Source organism: Mobula hypostoma, chromosome 14 (assembly GCF_963921235.1).
Source record: "Mobula hypostoma chromosome 14, sMobHyp1.1, whole genome shotgun sequence".
Classification (NCBI taxonomy): Eukaryota; Metazoa; Chordata; class Chondrichthyes; order Myliobatiformes; family Myliobatidae; genus Mobula; species Mobula hypostoma.
The window spans coordinates 74,440,623-74,466,187 of NC_086110.1; the positions used below are offsets into that span (position 1 = coordinate 74,440,623).

At 42.6% G+C, this 25,565-nt stretch overlaps 1 protein-coding gene across 1 annotated transcript in view; it reads right to left on the reverse strand.

The window, feature by feature from the left end:
• Nucleotides 1-2,029: 2,029 nt before the first annotated feature.
• Nucleotides 2,030-25,565, reverse strand: part of dync1li2 (dynein, cytoplasmic 1, light intermediate chain 2) — a 130,311-nt gene continuing 106,775 nt past the window's right edge. The window contains exons 12-13 of the mRNA XM_063067241.1: nucleotides 18,014-18,133; nucleotides 2,030-4,576 (exon numbers count right to left, since the gene is read on the reverse strand). Of these exons, the coding sequence (XP_062923311.1) occupies nucleotides 4,470-4,576; nucleotides 18,014-18,133 (227 nt within the window). The 3' untranslated portion in view covers nucleotides 2,030-4,469. The remainder of the gene's footprint in view (nucleotides 4,577-18,013; nucleotides 18,134-25,565) is intronic.

The window sequence follows — 25,565 nt, forward strand, 5'->3', positions numbered from 1 at the left end:
GCACGAGCAGTTCAACTCTTTGAGTGAAAATGCTGAAAGTTTGAAGATAATAACTCATCTCCTTCTACCTTAGGCCGCGAACTTATCAATAACCCCTGCTGTGGACCACTTCTACAGAGAAGGGATCAGTATGCTCCACGACCGCTGGACTAAGTGTGTAAATGTAGGAGGGGACTATGTTGAAAAATAAATGTGCTAGGTTTTCTAAAACTGACTTATTCTACCTTAGGCCATGAACTTATCAATCACCCCTCGTATATAGCTAAGGTGTCTAAGACTTCACAGTGCTATATATTGGTTAAAATAGGAAGGTGATTGGGAAACAGAAATAGGAGTACTTAGCTTTGTGTTAGCTGAGTAGTATTAAGTGTTATTTGGTAACTGGAAAGGAATAATGTACGGTTCTGTGTAAAAGTCGTAGGCACCCTAGCAATTGACTTTTGCACAGTACTGTATGTTCTTCCTGTGACCATGTGGGTTTCTTCTGGGTGTTCCAGTTTCTTCCCACATTCCCAAGATGTATTGAGTTGGTAGGTTAATTGGTCACATGGTATAAATGGGGAGCGCAGGCTTGTTGGGCTGGAAGTGCCTGTTCCTGTTGTCCCACATCTCTTAAAAAAACTAATTAAATAATTAGTTTCAGTGGATTGTTGTGACAACCTTCTAGCCTCTAATGGCCTTCAGAGATAGAAATCTGTTCTACACCAAAACACACAAATGTGATGTCTCAATTCAAGGACAACCTAGGAGGGACAATAAATACAGGCTTCGGCAATTAAGTGCATTCTGAACAAAATTAAAAACCTACTCATGTTCTTATATTGTAATTGCCCTCATTTAGTTCCTTTTAGACTCTTTTTCTTCAATTCTCCACCTGCCCCATTAACCCACCAACATGGCCACCTCAGTTATAGTTTAGCCCTGAACACAGATATTTCTTTAGAGTACTACAGCACAGAAACAGGCTTTAGTCCATGCCAAACGTAGTCCCATCAACCTGCATCCAGACCACAGCCCTCCCGTTCATGTTCGTATCCAAAATTCTCTTAAATGCTGAGATTGCCAAACACAGCACTGGCTCCTGGACTAGCTTCACTCGTCCCAGTGGCTCTTGGCTGTGGACTCACTTTTGGGAATTCTAAGATTTGATGTTTAACGCTCTGTGTGTTATTTGTTCGCTTTTAGCTGTTTGTATGATTTGTTCTTTTTTCACACGTTTGATGGTTGTGTTGTGTAGGTCTTTCTTTAAACGGTTTCTACAGCATTTCTTTGTTTTATGGCTAGCTGCAAGACGAATCTCAAAGTTATATACTGTATACATACTTTGATAATAAATGTACTATGAACTTTGGGGTTGAACCCGCATCGACCACTTTCATTGGCAACTCTTTCCACACTCACACCATCCTCTGAGTGAAGAAGTTCTTGAATATTTCCTTTCGCCCTTAACCCACGGCCTCTGGAGGCAGGGTCGCCAACCTCAATGGTCTCACCTAACCTATTCTTCCCCCTCCCACCCTCTCTGCAACTTCACACCAATTTGCTTCCTTCCTTTTTCAGCTCTTGCACCAGGGACAGTAGACAGAATCTCTTTGGGTAGGCAGGTACTTTGCTCCAGCTGGAAACCTGAGGTGTTAACATCTAGGCATGGGGATTTATCCACTTTGACAAACCCTTTAATACTTCCCTTTATACAATGCTTATTCCATCTGAGGTTTCTCTCACTCTTTCCTTGACCAGTTGCAACCACCCTTCCCCCTTACCAGAGATAAATATGGATACATTGTTTACATTAGAAACCTCCCTCAGCTCCAGCATCAGCAGGGGGTTCCCAGCCTGACGTATGCCAGCAGGGGAACCAATTGTGTAACTGGGGACGGTGTCACATTTGGAGGTGGGGCTCAAAGAACAGAACACGAGGTGGTGCAGCAGAGAGTCTGGATTCACATTTATTGAAGCCGGTATGTATAGACACACATTTTTGTCTTTGTCAGCACTAAAGAAAAAGTTAAGATTCTACATGACTGTATCAGGTTAAGCCTTTAATATGAACTAAATCCAAACTCTCCTCAATGTTACAGTCTCATTCTGACATTTAATATAAAAAATTAACCTAAGATAAACAGAATCAAATTTATATACACCTCCCCATCTCTGTCTATTAGTGATCATTTCACTTAACTATTTCATTTACAAGTTTTCTGAATTTCTAATTTGCTTTCATCCTGTAATATTACCTTTCAAGTGCAACGTTTAACTTAAGCAGCATTAACACATCAATTCAGTCCTCATAGGAACATGAGAATAATAAAAAAGCCAATTCTTGAGTCAAAATTGTAGCTGATGATCAGTGAGATGGGGAGAGGGGAACTGGGAGAGTAGAACAAACTGAAGAAAGGGATTAAGGAACAGAACAAAATAAACATACAGAGAAAAATCATAAAACAGCCAAGATACAGGGAAGGAGCCGACTGGAGAGGTACAGAAAGAGGCAGAAAACTGAAGTGTTTAAATTGAAATAGTTCGAGTGCAGATGGAGGCAAAAATGTGAATCACAGGTAAAATGAGAAGGAAATTTGGGGTGAGGAGCAAACATGCACTGAAAACAGAGGAGAGAGTGAGCGGAGGAAGGATTTATAAAGAGACAGACAGAAAACAGTCCATTAAGCATTAATTGGGATTCAAGATTTGTGTAACATTTATTCAGCTCCTACTATACAACAGTTATATGGATTAACCTTTTGTTCTGTTAACTTCAAAGCCATTTAAAGTTTGTTTGCATGTTTGGTTCCAGCAGTTTAATTTAAAAAATAATTAAAAATGAAACAGTGGACCAAGTGTGCAGTTTCTCCAAAGCCACGCCATCCTTGATTATACAGGTACATTCTCCAGACAAACCTGAACACATTGCCTTAACTTGGTGCAAGGAACCTGGGAACAATCTACTTTGAGAGGAAATCCGCTGCTTCTGGCTAACCTCCCTTACATACATATCACAGGTTAGAGCTTCAAAAATATTAAAAATTATTTAAGCAGCCTTGCTATTGGAAAGTGCAAAGAAGCTAATTATGCCCAGCTTTTAGTGGTAAATATATTACTGTTTTGATAATATATATGCAATGTTATAGGAAAATGAAGATTGTCCAGACATCTCACTTCAGCACAAGTTAGTACAGTTTATGCAATAGAAGGCAGAAGTCACACAATCCCATTTTGTGGTTATCCCCTTGACAATGCAATGCAGTAACCTGGAATTTTACATCAAGTAGTGTTTACAGTCAGAAATAATGTCTCACTTCATTAACTGCAGCTAGACAGTGGAATGATTCTTCAGAGATCTATCCTTTCGTGGGGAGTGGGGTAGGGTGAGGAAGAGAGAAACATTATTCTATTTTGTCCATATTTGTTCCAAGATGGCCCAAAACTTGCTATGGTTAAAGGAAGGCAGAATTATAACATGAATTTTAAAAAAAACAAAAAAATGCTCTATTACTGGTCAAAATAACTTTTAAATTAAGCTTTAAAAAAAAGTCATGAAGCGACCAAGCGCTTGTGCTATAGTGCATCTGAGTTGAGTGCGTACTACACCTGCTTTGTGTGTCAGGCACTTGTACCCCAGCAGGTTCCTCCCTGTCCCTGTGTCCCCAACATCAACCAATAATTCAAAGTGCCGGCTAAACTTCCCCCAAAGTGTTTCAAATCAAATGACACAATTTTGTCCAATAAATTCATGATGTTCAGTCATTTCCCAGACCCTCCCACATCCTGATTCATTTGAAGAGTTCCTTAAAAAGGCAACCATTTTCACACTACAGTAAGACCACTGCTCCTTCCCATCTCTCAATCCTGCCTTCCCTTCTCCCTATCCATTCCTCCTCCCTTTCATACAGCACCCTATGCTGTTAGCTGATCCATTCGCTCTATGAGCTTAGCCATCCATCCAGTGATTGGCTTTTCAGATAACTGACTGGACTACATCTGGCTAAAGCATTGGTACAGCTTCCAAAAGTCAATGTCTAACTAAAGCATTAGTATAGCTTCCAACAGTCAACAGGTAAGGGGAACAAATGCAAATTTACCCCCTTTCAATCACAGGCTCCCCATTGAAAGATCCCTTCATGGCTTCCCCGCTTAGAAACTAATACACAGAGCAACCCAGTTCAATTTCCAAATGCTCCATCTCATTCCCCACGTTTACACCCCTCTGCCAGTAACTCTGGATGAGGTAGTTCACCCTTAATCTTTCCTGTATAACTTATTTTGATTAAAGTGTTGTTAGACACAGGGATTTATTTACATCTCTGGAATGCACGCTTATCCTGCAACGAGTCATTTTAAAATTTAGTGATGCCTTCATGCCTCCCAAACAAAAACTGATAGACTGCCGCATTAGACAACTGCCGATCCTCTCAATTGTCTAATTTGGTCTTTGATTTTTAAATATACTATACATAGTGTGTCTGCAGGTTTTAGGCTTCGTTTTCTGCTGGAGAACTGTTTGTTGTGACTACTGAATCTGGTTTCCGAGACATCCTGTCCAGCTCTGCCTGAACGTCTGTTAAAACCGGCTTTTGTCCTAGAAATAAAGAAAGGCAGGATTAAACACAAAATAACACTGTGCAAATTAAACGACTGAGTGCAAATCCCATCGAGCAGATTCCTTTCAGATGCCCCCCACCTCCACCTCCACCCCCACCCTCTGGAACAGAATCGAGTAGAACAGGAAGGTGGACTACAGCGCCAACTGTTTGAAAATGCTTTCAAATCAGTCCAACTCTCCACTCTTTCCACAGAACCCAATTACTTTTCTCTCCAAACAGTTCCCCAATCTTCTTTGTGAAATTTACTAGAGAATCTGTGTGTATTGCTTACAGGAATCAGTGGAGATGATTAAAACCAGACTGGTTGTTCTAGGAAGTGACTGTGTTGTGTGACCACAAATGCAGTAAAGCATCTGTCGGAGAAAGAGCCGATTCTCCCAGCAAGCGTCTGCTTGCTTTCACTGATAGTAGCTTGTGACTGCAACTGCAAGTTGTTAAGAGTCATAGAGCACTACAGCACAGGAACAGGCCCTGTGCCCATGGTGAACTGTTATTCTACCTAGTCCCATTGATCCACACCTGTAGCATAGCCCTCCATATCCCTCTCATCCACGTACAGTTCATATCCAAACTTCTCTTAATTAAGAATAAGTGTTCAAGATCCTGAGAGCTATTTGGAAACAACTACAATAAAATGCTAGGCTTCTACATACTCTATAATGTTAAAGGTACAACATTATTCAAAGGCAGACAATTTTCCTGTACAAGTCCAGCAAAACTTGAAAGAGGTGTAGAATATGATTAGAGATATAGATGGAATGGACAACCAACACCTTCATCCCTGGTCAGCCATGTCCAGTGTGAGAGGGCATCATTTTAAGGTGATTGGAGGGAAGTATAGGGGGCATGTCAGAGCCAAGTTTTTTTTAAAACGTAGAGATTGATGGGTGTGTGGAATGCACTGGCAGGGTGGTGGTAGGGGCAGATACGTTAGGGGCATTTAAGAAACTCAGATAGGCATATGGATGAAAGGAAATACAGAAATATGTGGGAGGGAAGGGTTGGAGCAGGTGAAAAGGTCAGCACAACTCTGTGGGCAGAAAAGGCATATACTGTACTTTATAAAATTGCTGCCACATTAGCTAAACCATCATTGATAACATGTGGGGTGATGATGTTTGCATCAAAGCCCACGGTAAAAGGCAACAGACTTAGCGAGAGGGCAGAAGAAACTTCTTGAGCTGAGGTGGTGGAAATAGCAGGTAGCCACTTAAGACCGGAAAGTGCATAGGATGCTATGACAACATAGCAATCAGCGTGACGCTACTATAGCTCAGGGTGTTGAAGTTTGGAGTGCAATTCTGGCACCTTCTGTAAGAAAGCTTGTACATTCTTCCCATGTGCGCATGGGTTTCCTCCGACCCTCCAAAGTCATACCAGTTACTAGGTTCATTGTAAACTGTCCTGTGATTTGGTTGGCATTAAATTGGTGGTTTGCTGGGCAGTGCAGCTCAGTGGGTTGGAAGGGCCTGTTCGCCACTGTATCTCTAAATAAACAAACAAACAAGACAGCACAGAAACAGGCCTTTGCCGTCCACGTGAAATTTGTTAACAGCAGTTCAATGCAATACATAAGAGAAAAAATAAAAATAATAACAATAAGTAAATCAATTACAGTATGCATATATTAAATAGATTAAAAAATGTGCAAAAACAAACACTGTATATTGAAACAGGTCCCTTTCACCTATTTTTCATCCTCTTCATGATCATGTGCCTATCTGAGAGGCTCTTTCTCCTGTTGCCTTCATCGCTCTGAGCAATCATTCCAGGCACCCTAGCAAAAGGAAGTGGCTGCAGAGGGGCAAATGCGCGTAGGGTGTTCTCTCTGCACTTCTGGCACGGCCAGTACTACTAGCCACCCCTAACTCCATGTAGGCAGTGAGCATCCACTTGAAAGTTGCCTCTCACAAATTTCTATGGAGAGCATTGGAACTGGTTGCATCACCGTCTGGTCTGGAGCAGCCACTGCGCAGGATCAGAAAAAGCTGCAGGAAGTTGTAAACTCAGCCAGTTCCACCATGGGCACTGGCCACCCCAGCACTAAGGATATCTTCAAAATGCGAAAAGGTGACATCCATCACATGCTACCTCAAGGTGGTGGTACAGGAGCCTGAAGACACACACCGAACATTTCAGAATCAGGTTTATTATCACTGGCATGTGATGTGAAATTTGTTAAGCAGTTCAATGCAATACATAACATAGAAGAAAAAAAATAAATCAATTACAGCATACATATATTGAATAGATTAAAAAACAAGCAACAAAAATACTGTATATTAAAAAAAAGTGAGGTAGTGTCCAAAAATTCAATGTTCATTTAGGAATCGGATGGCAGAGGGGAAGAAGCTGTTCCTGAATCGCTGAGTGTGTGCCTTCAGGCTCCTGTACTTGAAATCAGGAACAGCTTCTTCCCCTCTGCCTTCAGATTTCTGAATGGACAATGAACCCATGTGGACTATTCTCAGTTTCGTTTTGCTCTTTTTACACTACTTAATACTTTTTAAAAGTATATATTTCTTCTTGTAATTTAGTTTTTAAATTATGCATTGCAATGTACAGCTGCCACAAAACAACAAATTTCATAACGTATAGCACTGATAGCAAACCTGTTTCTGAATCATGATCTATGTAGTGAAGGTGCTTCCACACGCTGCTCAGTTTCAATAATGAATTACATGAAATATTTAGACCATAACACATAGAAGCAGAATTAGGCCATTCAGCCCATCAAACTGCTCTATCATGGCTGATTTACTTTCCCTCTTAACTCCATTCTCTTACTTTCCCCCATAACCTTTGACACCCTGACTAATCATGAACCCATCAACCTCCGCTTTAAATATTCTCAATCACATGACTTCACAGCTGTCCATGGCAATTCCACAGACTCGCCACCCTCTGCTAAAGAAATTCCTCCTCATCTCTGTTCTGAAGGGAGCACAGGGCTAGGTTGATCCTGGAGTAAGTGAAAAGGTCAGAACAACATTGTGGGCCAAAGGGCTTGTTCTGTGCTGTACTGTTCTATGCTTTGTCCTGAGGCTGTGCCCTTTGGTCCTAGATTCACCCACTATAGGACACATCCTCTCCATGTCCACACTATCTAGGCCTTTTAACATACAATAGTTTTCAAAGAGATCTCCCTCTCATTCTTCTAAACTTCAGCGAGTGTAAGCCCAAAGCCATGAAATGCTCCTCACACGTTAACCCTTTCAATCATCCCCCTAAAGGTGCTCTAGACCCTTTCCAAGCCGAATGGCAGAATCAGAATCAGAATCAGAATCAGGTTTATTATCACTGGCATGTGACGTGAAATTTGTTAACTTAGCAGCAGCAGTCCAATGCAATACATAATATAGCAGAGAGGGGAAAAAATAATAATAAATAAAATAAAAAAAATAATAAAGTAAATCAATTATGTATATTGAATAGATTTTAAAAATGTGCAAAAACAGAAATACTGTATATTAAAAAAAAAGTGAGGTAGTGTCCAAAGATTCACTGTCCATTTAGGAATCGGATGGCAGAGGGGAAGAAGCTGTTCCTGAATCACTGAGTGTGTGCCTTCAGGCTTCTGTACCTCCTACCTGATGGTAACAGTGAGAAAAGGGCATGCCCTTGGTGCTGGAGGTCCTTAATAATGGATGCTGCCTTTCTGAGATACTGCTCCCTAAAGATGTCCTGGGTACTTTGTAGCCCAGTACCCAAGATGGAGCTGACTAGATTTACAACCTTCTTTCAGTCCTGTGCAGTAGCCCCTCCATACCAGACAGTGATGCAGCCTGACAGAATGGTCTGCATGGCACATCTATAGGTTTTTTGTTGACATGCCAAATCTCTTCAAACTCCTAATAAAGTGCAGCAGCTGTCTTGCCTTCTTTATAACTACATCGATATGTTGGGACCAGATTAGTTCCTCAGAGATCTTGACACCCAGGAACTTGAAACTGCTCACTCTCTCCACTTCTGATCCCTCTATGAGGATTGGTTTGTGTTCCTTCGTCTTACCCTTCCTGAAGTCCACAATCAGCTCTTTTGTCTTACTGACGTTGAGTGCCAGGTTGTTGCTGTGACACACCACTTCACCAGTTGGCATATCTCACTCCTGTACACCCTCTCGTCACCACCTGAGATTCTACCAGCAATGGCTGTATTGTCAGCAAATTTACAGATGGCTTTTGAGCTATGCCTAGCCACACAGTCATGTGTATATAGAGAATAGAGCAGTGGGCTAAGCACACACCCCTGAGGTGTGCCAGTGTTAGTTGTCAGTAAGGAGGATATAAAATCACTAATCCACACAAACTGTGGTCATCCAGTTAGGAAGTCAAGGATACAATTGTATACTTATACTTTATTGTCTCCAAACAATTGGTACTAGAATGTACAATCATCACAGCGATATTTGATTCTGCGCTTCACACTCCCTGGATTACAAATTGCTGGATTAATATTAAAGATATTAAAAAGTTAAAATTAGTAAATATTAAAAATTTAAATTATAAACCATAAATAGAAAATAGAAAAATGGGAAATAAGGTAGTGCAAAAAAACCGAGAGACAGGTCCGGATATTTGGAGGGTACGGCCCAGATCCGGGTCAGGATCCATTCAGCAGTCTTAACACAGTTGGAAAGAAGCTGTTCCCAAATCTGGCCGTACGAGTCTTCAAGCTCCTGAACCTTCTCCCAGAGGGAAGAGGGACAAAAAGTCTGTTGGCTGGGTGGGTCGTGTCCTAGATTATCCTGGCAGCACTGCTCCGTCAGTGTGCGGTGTAAAGTGAGTCCACAGATGGAAGATTGCAGAGGGAGGTACAGAGGCCCAGGTTCTGCAACTTCTCAATCAGGACTGTGGGAATGATGGTATTAAATGCTGAGCTATAGTCGATGAACAGCATCCTGACACAGGTGTTTGTGTTATCCAGGTGGTCTAAAGCAGTGTGGAGACCCATTGAGATTGCGTCTGCCGTTGACCTATTGTGGTGATAGGCAAATTGCAATGGGTCCAGGTCCTTGCTGACGCAGGAGTTCAGTCTAGTCATGACCAACCTCTCAAAGCATTTCATCACTGTAGATGTGAGTGCTACCGGGCGATAGTCATTAAGGCAGCTCACATTATTCTTCTTAGGCACTGGTATAGTTGTTGCCTTTTTGAAGCAAGTGGGAACTTCTGCCCATTGCAGTGCAAGGTTGAAAATGTCCTTGAATACTCCCGCCAGTTGGTTGGCACAGGTTTTCAGAGCCTTACCAGGTATTCCGTCTGGATCTTCCACCTTGCAAGGGTTCACTCTCTTTAAAGACAGCCTAACATTGGCCTCTGAGACAGAGATCACAGGGTCAACAGGTGCAGCAGGGATCTTCACAGCTGTAGTTGTGTTCTCCCTTTCAAAGCGTGCATAGAAGGCGTTGAGTTCATCTGGTAGTGAAGCATCACTGCCATTCATACTGTTGGGTTTCGCTTTATAGGAAGTAATGTCTTGCAGACCCTGCCAGAGTTGCCATGCATCTGATGTCGCCTCCAATCTCATTTGAAATTGTCTCTTCGCCCTTGAAATAGCCCTCCGCAAATCATACCTGGTTTTCTGGTACAGGCCTGGCTTGCCAGACTTGAATGCCACAGATCTAGTCTTCAGCAGATGATGTACGTCCTGGTTCACCCACGGCTTTTGGTTTGGGAATGTACAGTAAGTCTTTGTGGGCACACACTCATCCACACAGGTTTTAATGAAGTCGGTAACAACTGCACCATACTCATCCAGGTTCGAAGATGAATCCCTGAATACAGTCCAGTCCACCAATTCAAAGCAGTCCTGTTGGTGCTCCTGTTCTTCCCTTGTCCATATCGTCTTGGTCCTCACTGCTGGTGCTGCAGTCTTCAGTCTCTGCCTATACTCAGGGAGTAGAAGTACAGCCAGGTGATCAGACTTCCCGAAGTGAGGGTGCGCAATAGCATGGTAGGCATTCTTGATGGTGGTGTAGCAATGGTCCAGTGTGTTGTTTCCTCTGGAAACAAGTCATCTGTTGATGATAGTTGCTGAGTGATTTTTCCAGACTGGCCTGGTTAAAATCTCCCAAAACGATGGTGAAGGCGTTTAGGGTGCGCTGTTTCATGTACATTGATCCCATTACTCAGATCATCTAAAGCCTGCTTGACATTGGCCTGAGCTGGAATGTAAACTGCTACCAGAATGACCCCAGAGAACTCCCGTGGTAGGTAAAGACTTTACTGCTAGATATTTCAGGTCTGGTGAGCAGAATTGGGACAGCACTGATATATTTGTGCACCAAGAGTTGATCATGAGGCATACTCCTTCACCTCTGCTTCGAGAGACTCTATAGAATTATCCTGACGGTGTACAGTAAACCCATTTTCTGGATCACTGCATGCAGTACAGGAGGGGTTATCCAGGATTCCATGAAACAAAGGACACATGTGGTCCTAATGTCCCTCTGATTCAGCCCCTTGGCTCTGAGATCATCGATTTTATTCACCAGAAACTGCACGTTCGCCAGCCAGATAGTCAGTATAGGGAGTTTAAAACTACGCTTCCTTAAACGCACTTGTAATCCTGATCTATGCCCGCACTTCCTCTGAGGTGAACTCTGTGGGCACTTCTGACCACAAATGGTATTGTTTCTGTCGGTTTCAGCAGCAATAGTTCGTTTAAGCACATTAAGACATCTTTGTTGACTGTACTGACCTTGGAAACAGTTGTGCTTTTTAGCTGTATCAGGCTGAAATGGGAATATTTAATCGTATTCATTGAGAATACTGCTGGTATTCGAGTTGCGCCTAGACGCCCCGGAAGTAAAGGAGAGGGAGTGACAATATTTCCCTCCGATAGGTGGGATGATGATGTTTGCATCAAAGCCCAACATAAAAAAAACAAGAGATTTAGCAAGAGGGCAGTTTGGGATTTGTGAGTTTTCTTCCTTTTTTATGAGGGGGGTGAATGTCTTTTCTTTCAATGACTTCCATGATTTTTCTGTATCTCCTGGTTATCTGGAGAAGACGAATCTCAGAGTTGTATTCTGCCTACATACTTTGTTAATAAAATGAACCTTTTTTTCTAGACGCCCTATAATTTTGTATACCTCTATCAAATCTCCCCTCATTCTCCTATGCTCCAGGGAATAAAGTTTTACCCCTTGTAGGTGAGGGAGTTGTGGATATGAAGCTACTTGATCCCTTGGGCACCACGGTCAGGCTGAATGACACTGGAATTTCCTGTGCTTGAGTTTGCACTGAAGGAAGCAGTTAACCATTGATACTCATGAAGAAAGCTATACTCAAATGTGATGAAGAATTTGCAGCTGAGTGCAGCAAGCAAAAAGACATTTTTAAGCTAGTACAGTCATCCAAGGTATAGAAGTAAGCAATTTAAAAGTTGCAGGATACACAGAATGTACTGTGAAAATTAAAGCACAACAGAAGGGCCGACATTAGCTCCGTGTCCCAGTGCTACTTGAGTGCTTGTTGACTCGTCTCCACAGCTGTACCAGACAGAAAACAGAGGGAACTTTCTCATTTTTCAAACTGCTCTTCTACACTTCCCAGTCACCAACTGTATACAGCTGCTGAAAGTTAGCAGGTTCTTCTTAACTGCACCACTGAAGAAAATGAAGAAGCTTCCTTTGGATTCCTACCAGTTGAGAAGCATTCTTTTTCTTCTCTATTTCCCGCCCCTCAGGAGTGGAGGACCCATCCAGCCTGACTTACCCGGCTTGCCTTTATTTTTTTTAAAATTTAGTTAGAGATAAAGCACGATAACAGGGTCTACTGGTCTAACAAGCCCACACCACCCATTTATACCCATTTGACATATTAACCCAATCCTTTGGAATGTAGGAGGAAACTGGAGCACCCAGAGGAATCCCATGTGGTAACGGGGAGAACATACAAACTCCTTACAGTGGCGGAAATGGACCCTGATTGCTAGTGCTGTAAGTGGCTTCCGCTACCGTTTAACTATAAAAGCAATAGACTGGGTTGGAGGAAATGACTGCAGTCAATTCCTCAGTGGCGGTAAGCAACGTGTACAGGCAAATATTACAGCTCTTAAAGCTGCAAGAAAAAGTACCAGAATTACAGAGATTCTGCAGATGCTGGAAATCCGAGCAACACAAACAAAATACTGGAGGAACTCAGCAGGTCAGGCAGTTTCTATAGAAATAAACAAACAGTCGACATTTTCGGGCTGAGACCCTTCTTCAGGACTGGAAAGCACTGGGGTGGGATAGGGAGAGCGGGTGGGCAGGCCAGCATGTCTCAGAAATTAGTCTCTGCAGAAAACAGAAGGGGTTGGGGGTATTGGGGGTTGAAATAAGACAGGGGATGATGTGTCTGGTGGTGGGATAGTGTTGGGAAACATGATATTTTATGACTATACTGGTAACATTTCCTTATTAAAAATGTATTGTTCCTCTTTAAAACTGTTCTGAATATGCGCTGTACCTTGGGTGTGGCATAAAGAAAACAGCCTCTCTGATTGTAGAATGGCCAAGACATAGCTTCCTGGTGTCGTTGGAGTGAAAATGAAACTGCATCTTCACCAAGACTATATGGTGATCATTTCAATCAATAAAAGTGGCACAGTAGTGTTCCAAATTCCTACTGCTATCTGTAAGGACTTTGCACGTTTTCACCGTGACCGCGTGGGTTTCCTCTCATGTTCCACTGATGTATGGGTTAGGGTTAGTAAGTTGTGGCCATGCTAACTTGGCACCGAAGCATGACGACACTTGTGGGCTGCTCTCAGAGCATCTTCAGCTGTTGGTTCTTGGTGCAAATGCTGTGCGTGTTTCACTGCAAGTTTCAATGTACACGTGACAAATAAAGATAATCTCTTTATCATATGCATCTTCAGCAGGGAGATTAGCAAGGACAAAATCAAGTGGCTTTATCCCTTGTGCTGCTTTAGTTCTGCCCCAGAGTCAGTTTAGTCCTTCAGGACTCAGCCACCCTGGTTCCTGCCAGTGCAATGAACCCATTCTGGTCAGTGGGTATCCCAGCCTCTCTGCCCAGATGGCACTTTACTTCCCTCAGCTTTTCAGCCAAGTGTTATTCAACACAGAGGAGCATCAATTGAAGTTCAAGGACAATATGAGGCTTTCCTGTCAGAGATGAATGAAGACCAGTGAGGATGAGGACTGGTGGCCCATGAGGTCAGCAGCTCCTTGTATGAGATGGCCGGTGATACTCTAGCTATGCAAGTTGGCCAGTCCAAGAGTTAGAAGGCTAGAGTTTGGGATCCCATCATTGTCAAGTTTAGGGTCAATACCAAAGATCAAAACTCAAAGGTCAATTATAAGTCTGGAAGTCAAGACCCAATGGGTGAAGAGCTCAGAGGTAGCCTGTCCTGGGGTTGGAAGGGTGCGTGTCTGTGTGTGTGCCTGTGTCTTCACGGCACTGGAATACACTGTGACACTTGCCCAAAGCACAACCTTACGCTGTATTGGTTGTTGATGCAAATGACGCTGTACATTTCAATGTACAGGTGACAAATAAATTCATCTGAATGTGAGACTTCATGGCATCCAAGGATTCCCAGGGCCACTCCCAGCCTCTCCAGTGTGAGCAGTTCTCATGCTTCAGTGCGACACTGGCAGTAAGGTATGATTCTGTGACAAATGTCAAATTAAATGCTGTCTCTTTGAAGAGAAATCCATCAGTCCCACTGGCCCCCTTCTTCCCTTGTGCCCACACAACCAATATGCTCTCACAATTCAATGCCTCCTCTACCTGCAGCTGACCCAGTGCGAGATGAGGAACTGCTGCATACTTGTTCTCACAGACAACATCCCTCGCATCATCAATCTTCAAGCCAGGCCACTCATGGGCTTGTGCTAATATAATTCTGGTAATTGTATGTGCTGTGTGTGACAATACAACCATATACAATTACAGCACGGAAACAGGCCATCTCAGCCCCTCTAGTCCGTGCCAAACGCTTACTCTCACCTAGTCCCACCTACCTGCACTCAGCCCATAACCCTCCATTCCTTTCCTGTCCATATGCCTACACAATTTTTTTTTAAATGACAAAATCGAACCAGCCTCTAACCACTTCTACTGGAAGCTCGTTCCACACAGCTACCACTCTCTGAGTAAAGAAGTTCCCCCTCATCTTACCCCTAAACTTTTGCCCTTTAACTCTCAACTCGTGTCCTCTTGTTTGAATCTCCCCCACTCTCAATGGAAAAAGCCTATCCACGTCAACTCTATCTATCCCCCTCATAATTTTAAATACCTCTATCAAGTCCCCCCTCAGCCTTCTACACTCCAAAGAATAAAGACCTAACTTGTTCAACCTTTCTCTGTAACTTGGGTGCTGAAACCCAGGTAACATTCTAGTAAATCTTCTCTGTACTCTATTTTGTTGACATCTTTCCTATAATTCAGTAACCAGAACTGTACACAATACTCCAAATTTGGCCTTACCAATGCTGTGTGCGACTGTAAGTACAGTGTTTGGCAGATTCCTGGAACAATGCTACTTTGTTTAGCTGTGTACATGTGTATGGTTGAATGACAATTAAAGTTGAACTTTATTTTGCCATTAACCTGCACTCTGAAGGAATTTGGTGGCCAATTAACCCACCGGTACATCTTTGGGATGAAGCTGGAACACCTGGAAGAAACTCAAGTGTTGTGGAGAGTATATGATAAACCTGTCAGTACCAAAGATCAGGAGCTGTGAGACAGGAGCACTAACCACTGCACCAATAAGCTACTTGAACAATTGATTTCCTGATGTAGAATCCTGACATCTGCTAGAGAACACAAGAGATTCTGCAGATGCTGGAAACCCAGAGCAGCAGCACACAAAATGCTGGAGGAACTCAGCGCATCAGGCAGCATCTTATGGGTGGAAATAAACTGTTGATGATTTGGACCGGGACCCTTCATCAAGACTGTAAAGGAAGGGGGGCAGAACCAGAATAAGAGGATGGGGAGAGGGGAAAGCGTACAAGCTGGCAGGTGGTAGGACAGACTGGGGATACCCTTTCCCCACCTGGTCTCACCTACCATCTGCCAGCATGCACTCCCCCCCATCCCCTCCTATTCTCTTATTTTGGCTTCTGCCCCTTTTCTAGTCTTGATGAAGGGCCTCAGTCTAAAATATCAATGGTTCATTTCCCTCCATACAGGCTGCCTTACCTGCTAAGTTCCTCCAGCGTTTGAGTGACTACTAGAGAACATAACATATCCAAATCTGTGTATGAACAGTGGATTTGAGTGGCCCACTAGGGCACTTAACAATTAAGCTAACTGTTGTGACCCGGAGTCAAATATAGGACAGATCCGGTATAGACAGATTTGTTCCTTGGAGGGTTCCATGGTTAACTTAGTCTAAATCCCGCATTTCATCACCTAAATTTTAGTTCCCAGGGCAGTGATGGGATTTCACCCAGGCCACTGGATTTACTAGTTCAGTTATTTAATCACTGAGGCACCACTTGCAGTGTCCATAAATCTACTGTGCAAACGATGGATAAGTTGATGTATAAAATGTCCGTGCAGTGCCTCGTGACCACCCAGTAGTTAGCTGCGCACTGAATTGCCTTTTTATTTTTCAAACAGCCTTAAGATATAGTCTCTCTACTCTTAAGAATTTCAGGAATTTCCAGCCAACTCCATTGGGATTTGTCTGGTTACAGTTCTGGACCTTGGGAAGTCCTTAGCACACAGCTCCCAATGATTGAGTTTGCTCCAATTTTCCCCATCAATACACACAAAAAAATGTAAATTTGGAAATAACATATTCCCAAAGCCCTCTGGACAATTACAGCTGGATTACATCCCAGATGCTTCCATTCAGTTCCTTGCCCTCAGCTGCAGCAGCGTTGCAGTTTAAACTCTCTGATGCCTGGTCGGATGACTAAAGCTCCAAAAGCAATTTTACATAGCAGGCCTTTTCCGTGGTTAGCAGTCTAATACAGAAAGCTCAGTCTGGGGGAAAACAGAGGGCACGTGGGAACACACTCTGCACTGAGTGATACAGAGATTGTGGAAGCACACTTGATTTGTGTAACAACATACTGGACTGAAGGACAATTAGTTCACACATTTAATAAGGTTGGGTGCCAACTCCTCCTCTCCAGTAGATTACCAGAGTCAACCCACATCCCACTTCAAATTTCCAGTTGATAATGGAACTGTTAAACATTACAATAACTTTAACTTGCTCCCATTTCCCCCAAAGGTTAAACACTAATTGGATAAACAGATGTTGGAAATTGAGAGAAACACACGCAAAATGCTGGAAGAACCCAGCAGGTCAGGCAGCATCTATAGAGGGGAAAGAACCGTGGATGTTTTCAAGCTGAGACCTTTGGGTCTCAGTTCCATGGTCAGTAATGTATCTTCAGCGCGTGCCAAGTGGCCATTATTTTAAAGATCTAATGTTAAGTGGCTGTCCACGGGGAAAAGATCATTTCCCACATGTTCTTTTGCTTCCTGTATATGAAATATCAAAAGGAATTGCTTTGTGTACAACCCATAGCAATTACTGTACAATGATCATCTTGTAGAACTTGGGGGCTGCTGCTCTGGGAACAACAAAACCCTGATCAAAAGCCCTTATTTATCAGCCACCTTATTGTTGATCAATAATTCTTAGTTATCAACCATTTGAGTTGCCCCTATTTACCACTTCAAACTCTCCCCAGCTGTACTGATAGATTGTTCCCATAAGACTGAAGGCAAATGCCCCTCTCCTTTATGGAAGGTCTGGATCGAGCGGATGTGGAGAGGATGTTTCCTCTGGGACCAGAGAGCACAGCTTCAGAATAGAACGGTGTCCATTTAGAACAGAGATGAGGAGGAATTTCTTTAGCCAGAGGTGAATCTGTGGAATTCAATGCCACATACGACTATGGAGGCTAAGTCATAGGGTATATTTAAAGCAGACGTTGACATGTTTTTGATTAATAAGGGCATCAAAGGTTACTGGGAGAAGGCAGGAAGGCGAGGGTAAAAAAAAATGTATGTTAATATGAGGGGACACCATTTTAAGGCAATTTGAGCAAAGCAAAGGGAGGGGGTGTGTCAGAGGAAAGGTTTTTTTTATTACACTGATAGTATAGGTGCATCTGCCAAGAGTGGTTGTGGAGGCAGATGCATTAGAGACATTTAAGAGAATCTTAGGCACATGGATGAAAGAAAAATAGAAAACAACAGGGGAAGTAAAGGATTACATTGATCCGAGGATACAAAGTCAGTAAAACATAGTGGGCTGAAAGACATGTATAGTTCTATATTCTGAATCAGCCATGTTCTGAATGCTGAAGCCGACTCGAAGGGCTGAATGGCCTAATTGTGTTCTCATGCCTCATGGTCTTTGCAGTGATGTTGTAACCGAAGGCACCGTCTTCAGCCCGAAGCCTCCGAGAGGTGCCAAGGCCTTACCTGACTTCTTGGCTGTGCTCTGTACGCCTCCAGCTCCAGGACTGCCAGGGGAACCAGTCTTTTTACTCAATAAGCTATTAAAGAAGTTGGCCAGCACTCCTTCGTTCGCAGCAGCAGGACCTGGAATCAGAAGAAACAACTCAATGTTTAGAGCTGAACTCACACCTTATACACCGAGGAGGCGCGCCACAGGAAATGACAGTTTGTCCCGTGAAAGCAGTTTGGCAGGAAAGATAAATGGACATGCATTACTATTGTGTGGTTTGTGTTCCTCTCCAAACCAGCTCCTTTACACTCACTGATGTCCGATCACAGACGCTCTCACACTGATAAAGTACGGTCACAGAAACAGGGGGAAAAAACACAGTAAAACAAAGCAGCTTGGTCACTGATTTACATAATGTTGCTGGGATGGAGGACCTGAGTTACAAGGAAAGATTGAATAGTTCAGTAATTTACTCCCTAGAATGTAGATTGAGGGGAGGTTTGATAGAGGAATACAAGATTATGAGGGGTATATAGTGGATAGGGTAAATGCAGGCAGGCTTTCTCCACCGAGGGTGGCTGAGACTACAGCTAGAGGTCATGGGTTAAGGGTGAAAGGTGAAATACCTCAGAGGAAGATGAGGGGAAGCTTCTTCACTCAGAGGGTGGTGAGTGTGGAACAAACCACCACAGTGCAAGTGCTATACACGATTTTGATTTCAACGTTCAAGAGGCGTTTGGATGGGTAATGTATGGAGGGCAATACTCCAGATGCGGGGACTGGGCAGTTTAAATGGTTCAGCACGGACTGGATAGGCCAAAGGGCCTGTTTCTGTACTATAGTGTTCTGTGTCTATGATTATTTGCAGTTTTGTGTTTTAGTGTAATATAGGAAACACAGCAGCCAATTTGTACAGATAAAGCTCATTCAATAAAATCACCAACAATTTACATATTTTTAAAGATACCAGGAGCCTCATCTCACCACCAAGTATGAGATTTGCAGTCATAGAGCAATGCAGAGTAGAAACATGACCTTCGGCCCATCTAGTCGGTGCTGAACTCTTATTCTGCCTTTTCCAATCAACCTGCACCTTGTCTGGAGTCCTCCATACCCCTCCCAACCATGTACTTATCCAAACTTCTCTTGAACATTGACAGGGGGAAAGCAGAAGAAATTTGAGACTGGTCTCAAGCCTCTGAAAAAGATGTAACTTCCACACCCAGGCATCACTGGCTCCTAACCACACAAAATGGAGATGTGGCATTCAGAACATCATCAGGAACAGAATGTCAGCAGTTCAAGTCCACTGTAAACTCCAGCTCCCCATCTGTCTGCCCTATCAGGCAGCTCCTATCCCACTGGCTTCAGTGACATTAAGGCTCAAAGAACCAAGGTGGAAACAAGTCACCCTCCATCCTGAGGGACTACACAAGACAAAGAAATTCTCCGTCACCATTGCTGTAGCTAGAGGAATTGAAAATGGTCAGAGGGGCTCTGCACTGTCCTCCTTTAACAGTCTGGCATACATTACACTTATTCACTTTCAAAGATGCTAAACACTTTAATATTCCCTCGCTTACCCAAGCCAATAATCACAGATTTCCTCCTTATCTACAATATCACAATTACCCCTTTTGTAAAAACAAAGTATTCACTAAGAACCTCAGCACATTTGCAGACCTAGATTACTGTTTAGTTCCCTAACAGACCTTATGCTTTCCATAGTTACTCTCCTGCTCTGTATACAAACATCTTTGGACCTTCAATTTTCTTTGCAAATATATTCATCCTACTCTAGGGCAAGACAGTAGCATATTGGCTAGCACGTCTCTTTAGTGATTAGCATTCGATTCCTGTCTGTAAGGGGCTTGTACGCTGTCCCCGGTGACTGTGTGAGCTTCCTCCCATATTCCAAAGATGCACGGATTAGGGTTATTATGTTGTGCGCAAGCTATGTTGGCATTGGAAGCATGGCGACACTTGTGGGCTGCTACCAGCACAATCTTTACTGATTTGATAACAACATAAACAACACATTTCAATGTTCCGATGTACACGTGACAAAGTTAATCTCTTTAATCTACATTCTAAATTTTCTGCCATATTATGCCGTACATTTTTATTGCAAACATTTAACCAAATTTAAAAAAAAACTATATCCTCTCTGAACATTCAGGAGGCTCAAGAGGGCCACCCAGCACTTTTTTTTGGGGAACATCTTTACCCTGGCTCGCTTGAATGTCCTCCTTAAATGCCTCTCATTGTTTTGTGCACTGATTTTTCTTCCAATCCACTTTTTATTAAATCACTTCTCCTTCTGGTAAAGTTGGCCTTTTTCCAAGTTAGGATCTTTGACTCCTATTTTGAATCTGTTTCCATAACTATGGGAACCCAATAGGATTATGTTCACTGCAACAGAAGTGCTCTCTCACTGATATCCACAGCCAACTTCAATCCCTGAACTAAATCCACGACCACTCCAATCCCCTTAACGTCAAGCTCGGCTAAGAAATTCTTCTGACTGCAATTTGGAAGTTTGAACCCTCTATGTCTTTATGTCCAATATAATATTTTCAGGAGAATTTCCCCACTAATGCTGACCTATTTTCCCCATTTGTCAAAACTGTGCCTAAAAGTTTGCTCTGTCAGTTTGTGGTAGTGCGGTATCATAGTGGTTAGCATAACACTTTACAATAACTGCTATAAGATCAGAGTTCGATTCCTGCTGCTGTCTTTAAGGAGTTTGAATGTTCTCCTCATGTCTGCATGGGCTTTCTCTGGGTGCTCCAGGTTCCTCCCACATTCCAAAGTTGTAGAGGTTAAGGTTAACAAATTGTGGGCATGCTATATTGGTGTCAGTAGCATGTGACACCTGTGGACTGCCCCAGAACATCTTTGGACAGTGATAGTCATTAGAGTAAATGATGCATTTCACTGTTTTGATGTACATGTGAATGAATCTAATTAAGCTAATCTGATCAGTCACAAGAGGTGATTTACCAGCTGGAACTGAAGAATGGGTGAGCAAAGTTTGTAGGGTGGGGCGCATTCTGCTGATGCTTACTGAATCTCCCAAAAAACTTCTATGGATGCGTGAAGATAGAACACAGAAATCTACAGCACGTTACAGGCCCTTCAGCCCACAGTGTTGTGTTGATCATGTAACTTACTCTAGAAACTGCCTAGAATTTCCCTACTGCATAGCCCTCCTTGGATCCCATGCCCTATTTTCTGAATGAGGGGAACCCATCAAATGCCTTACTGAAATCCAGATACACCACCTTCATCAATGTGTTTTGCTACATCCTCAAAGAATTCAATCAGGCTCGTAAGGCACGACATGCCCTTGACAAAACCATACTGTATCTCGACAAAACCATACTGACTATCCCTAATCAGATTATGTCTCTCCAAATGCTCATAAATCCTGCCTCTCAGGATCTTCTCCAAAAACTTGCCCACCACTGAAGTTAGACTCAATGGGTTTATAATTTCCTGGGTTATCTCTACTTCCATTCTTGAACAAGGGAACAACATTTCCAATCCTTCAATCCTCTGGGTACTTCTCCCATCCTTATCTATGATGCAAAGAACATCGCCAGAGGCCCAGCAATCCCCTCCCTTGCTTCCCACGGTAGCCTGGGGTATATCTTATCTGGTTCCGGTGACTTAGCTAACTTAATGCTCTTCTAAATGTCTATATGCTCAAGCATTTCAGTGTGCTGTAAGTCATCCCCACAATTCCCAAGGTCTTTTTCCCTAGTGAATACTGAAGCAAAGTATTCATTAAGTACCTCCACTATCTCCTCCAACTCCAGGCACACGTTTTCACTATCACACCTGATTGGTCCTATTCTCACACAGGTCATCCTCATGCTCTTTATACTTGTAGAATGCCTTGGGGCTTTCCTTAATTCTGCTCACCAAGGCCTTCTCATGGCCCCTTCTAGCTCTAATTCCATTCTTAAGGTCCTTCCTGGCAACCTTGAAATTTCTAGAGCTCTAACAGTATCTAATTTCTTGAAACTTTTGAAGCTTTCTTTTTTTAACTCTAGATTTTCTACATCCTTTGTACACCATGATTCTTTTACCCTAACATCTTTTCCCTGCCCCAATGGAACATACCCATGCAAATGTTCCCTGAACATTTGCCACATTTCTGCCATGCATTTCCCTGGGAACACTTCCCAAATTTATGCTCCCAAGTTTCTGCCTAATAGCATCATATTTCCCCCTACCCCAATTAAATTTTTTCCCAATTTGTCTGCTCCTATCCCGCTCCAGCGCTATGGCAAAGGATAGTTGTGAATCGCTACCTCCAAAATGCTCTCCCACTGAGAGATCTGACACCTGACCAGGTTCATTTCCTAACACCAGATCAAGTACAGCCTCTCCTCTAGTTGGCTTATCTACGTACTGGATCAGAAAACATTCTTGAACACACTTAACAAACTCCACCCCATCTAAACCCCTTGCTCAAAGGAGATGCCTGTCAATATTAGGAAAGTTAAAATTACCCATCACAACAACTCTATTATTATTACACCATTCCAGAATCTGCCTCCCTATCTGCTCTTTGATATCCCTGTTACTATTGGGGGAGGGGAGTCTATAAAAAACACCCAGTGGAGTTATTGCCCCCTTCCTGTTTCTGACTTCCACCCACACTGGCCCAGAAAACAATCCCTCCATGACTTCTTCCTTTTCTGCAGACATGACACTGTCCCTGATTAGCAATGCCATGCCCCACCTCTTTTGCTTCGCTCCCTGTTCTTTTTGAAACATCTAAAGCCTGGCTTTAGATATAGTGGAGAGTGTGCAGACCGGTTGCATTACAGTCTGGTATGAGAACACCAATGCCACAGAGCTGAAAATGCTACAAAACGGTAAGTGGATCACCGGTAAAACCCTCTCAACCATTGAACACATCTACATGAAACGTTGCCATAGAAAAATAGCATTGGACTGTTTGAGGTAGTTTATTTTTTGTTCTACCTTCTCTTCTAATATTTGTATATTTATATATCCATGCACTTGTAAATGCTGCTGTGACACTGTAATGTCCTTCGGATCAATAAAATATCTATCTATCCATCAAAAATCCTCACCACACAGGCCATGCTCGTTTCTCAGTGCTGCCATCAGAGCCTCAGGACTTGCACCATCAAGTTCATGAACAGTTACTACCCCTCAACCATCAGGCCTTGAACAAAATGGGATAACTACTCTCATTCTATTTCTGATGTTTCTACAACCGATGGTCTCACTTTAAGAACTCTTATTACTTCATGCTTGTTATATATTGCTATTTATTTATATCTGCATTTGGACAGTTTGTTGTTCTTTGATCCTGTCAAGATTTAATAAGTATGCCCAAAGGAAAAAATATCTCAGGGTTGTATGTGCTGACGTGTATGTAAAGGTGGACCCCGTTTTCTGAATGTTCGCTTCACAACACCTCGCTGTTACGAAAGACCTACATTAGTTATCTGTTTTCACTAACAGAAGGTGTTTTCACTGTTACGAAAAAAGGCAGCACGCGCCCGAACAGCCAAGCTCCTCCCCCGGAACTGCATTCCAGCCGCCATTGCTTAAACACGTACTTTATCTCGATTTATTTTGTGTATCCGTTAGCAAGATGAGTCCTAAGGTATCGGAAAAGCCTAAAAGAGCTTGTAAGGGTGTTACACTTAATGTAAAACTAGACATAATTAAGCGTTTCGATCGTGGTGAACAAAGTAAGGACACTGCGCATTGAACTTGCCTGCGTCCACCATTTGCACTACTTATACATAGAGAGAAAGAATTTTGAAAGCTGCCGATGTTATTGTTGGTTCTGCTCGTAGCAAAGTGGTCTCTCTTAGTCGGCATCCAATAATGGATAAAATGGAAAGTCTATTGCTTGAGTGGATTGATGGGTGTACAAAGCGTGGTGTTCCATTAAGTTTTCTTATACTTAAGGAGAAATCAGTCAGTCTTTTTAATAAGCTGAAACAGAAAGCACTGGACGATGGTGATGAAAGTGTTGTGAAAGTGGGATTTACAGGTAGTCATGTGTGGTTTGATCAGTTTCTGAGGCGAGGGTAGCTTCATAGTTTAACGTTTACCGGAGAGAGTGCTTCGGCTGATACTGAAGCTGCCAAAAAGTTCCCAGCAGAACTGAAGAAAATAATTACAGAAGGTGGTTATTTGTATAAGTGTTTAACTGTGACAAAGCTGCAATTTATTGGAGTCTTCCCGATTCCGGTAAGTGAAATTACACTGTACATATGTTATTTCTACTTTATATCGGCTTTTTATGTGTTATTTGGTATGATTTGGTAGCTTCATAGCTTAAAGGTTACAGGAGAGAGTGTTTCTGCCCAGAGCACTTCTACCGAGAGTGCTGCCGTGAGATTTCCACTGCGCTAGACAGTGCTGCAGAAAAGTATTTCTACTTTATATAGGCTATGTATTTATCATATCATTTCTGCTTTTACTATAGGTTACTGTTATTTTAGGTTTTATATGTTATTTGGCATGATTTTGTAGGTCATTTTTTGGGTCTGGGAACGCTCAAAATTTTTTCCCATATTAATAATTGGTAATTGCTTATTCACTTTACGACATTCTGGCTTATGAACCGTTTCATAGGAACGCTCTACCTTTGGATAGCGGGGGAAACCTGCACTGCAATAAAAAAATTTTACTTTGAACTTTGTACTTTGATGTAACTTCTTTGACAAACTTCTATAGTGGTGGAGAATATACTGGTTGCATTACAGCCTGGTATGGAATCACCAATGCCCTTGAACGGAAAATCCTACAAAAAGTAGTGGATATGGCCCAGTCCATCACAGGTACAAACCTCTCCACCATTCAGCACATCTACAAAGATTGCTGTCACAGGAAAGCAGCGTTCATCATCAAGGACTCCCACCTTCCAAGGCCATGCTCTCTTCTCTTTGCTGCCATCAGGAAGGAGGTACAGGAGCCTGAAGACTCACACCACCAGATTCAGGAACAGTTATTACTCCTTAACCATCAGGCTCCTGAACCAGAGGGGATAACTTCACTCACTCCAAAACTGAACTGTTCCCACAACCTAAGGACTCACTCTCAAAGGCTCTTCATCTCGCGTTCTCAATATTTATTGCTTATTTATTTATTTCTATTATTCTTTTCTTTTTGTATTTGCACAGTTTGTCTTTTACAGAGTGGCTGTTTGTCCATCTTTCTGTGCAGTTTTGCACTGATTCTATTGCTCCTTTTTATTTACTGTGAATGCCTGCAAGAAAATTAATCTCGGGTTTGAATATGGTGACAGACATGTACTTTGAACATCAGTACTGACTGTTGTTTTTACAGTGAACAGCTGAGAATTCAGGGAAAAACACAGACAGGCTCGATTAAACCTCAGTTTGATCTCACAGACACGACAGCGGTCAGGACTTCTCTGCTCAAGGGATCTTTTCTGGCACTGATTCCTTGCAATGACAAAACAGATTTTAAAGAATTGTAAACTAATGTGCGAGAAATGAACAAAAGACTGTCCTCTGAAAAAAATACTAATGTGGTTAAAGT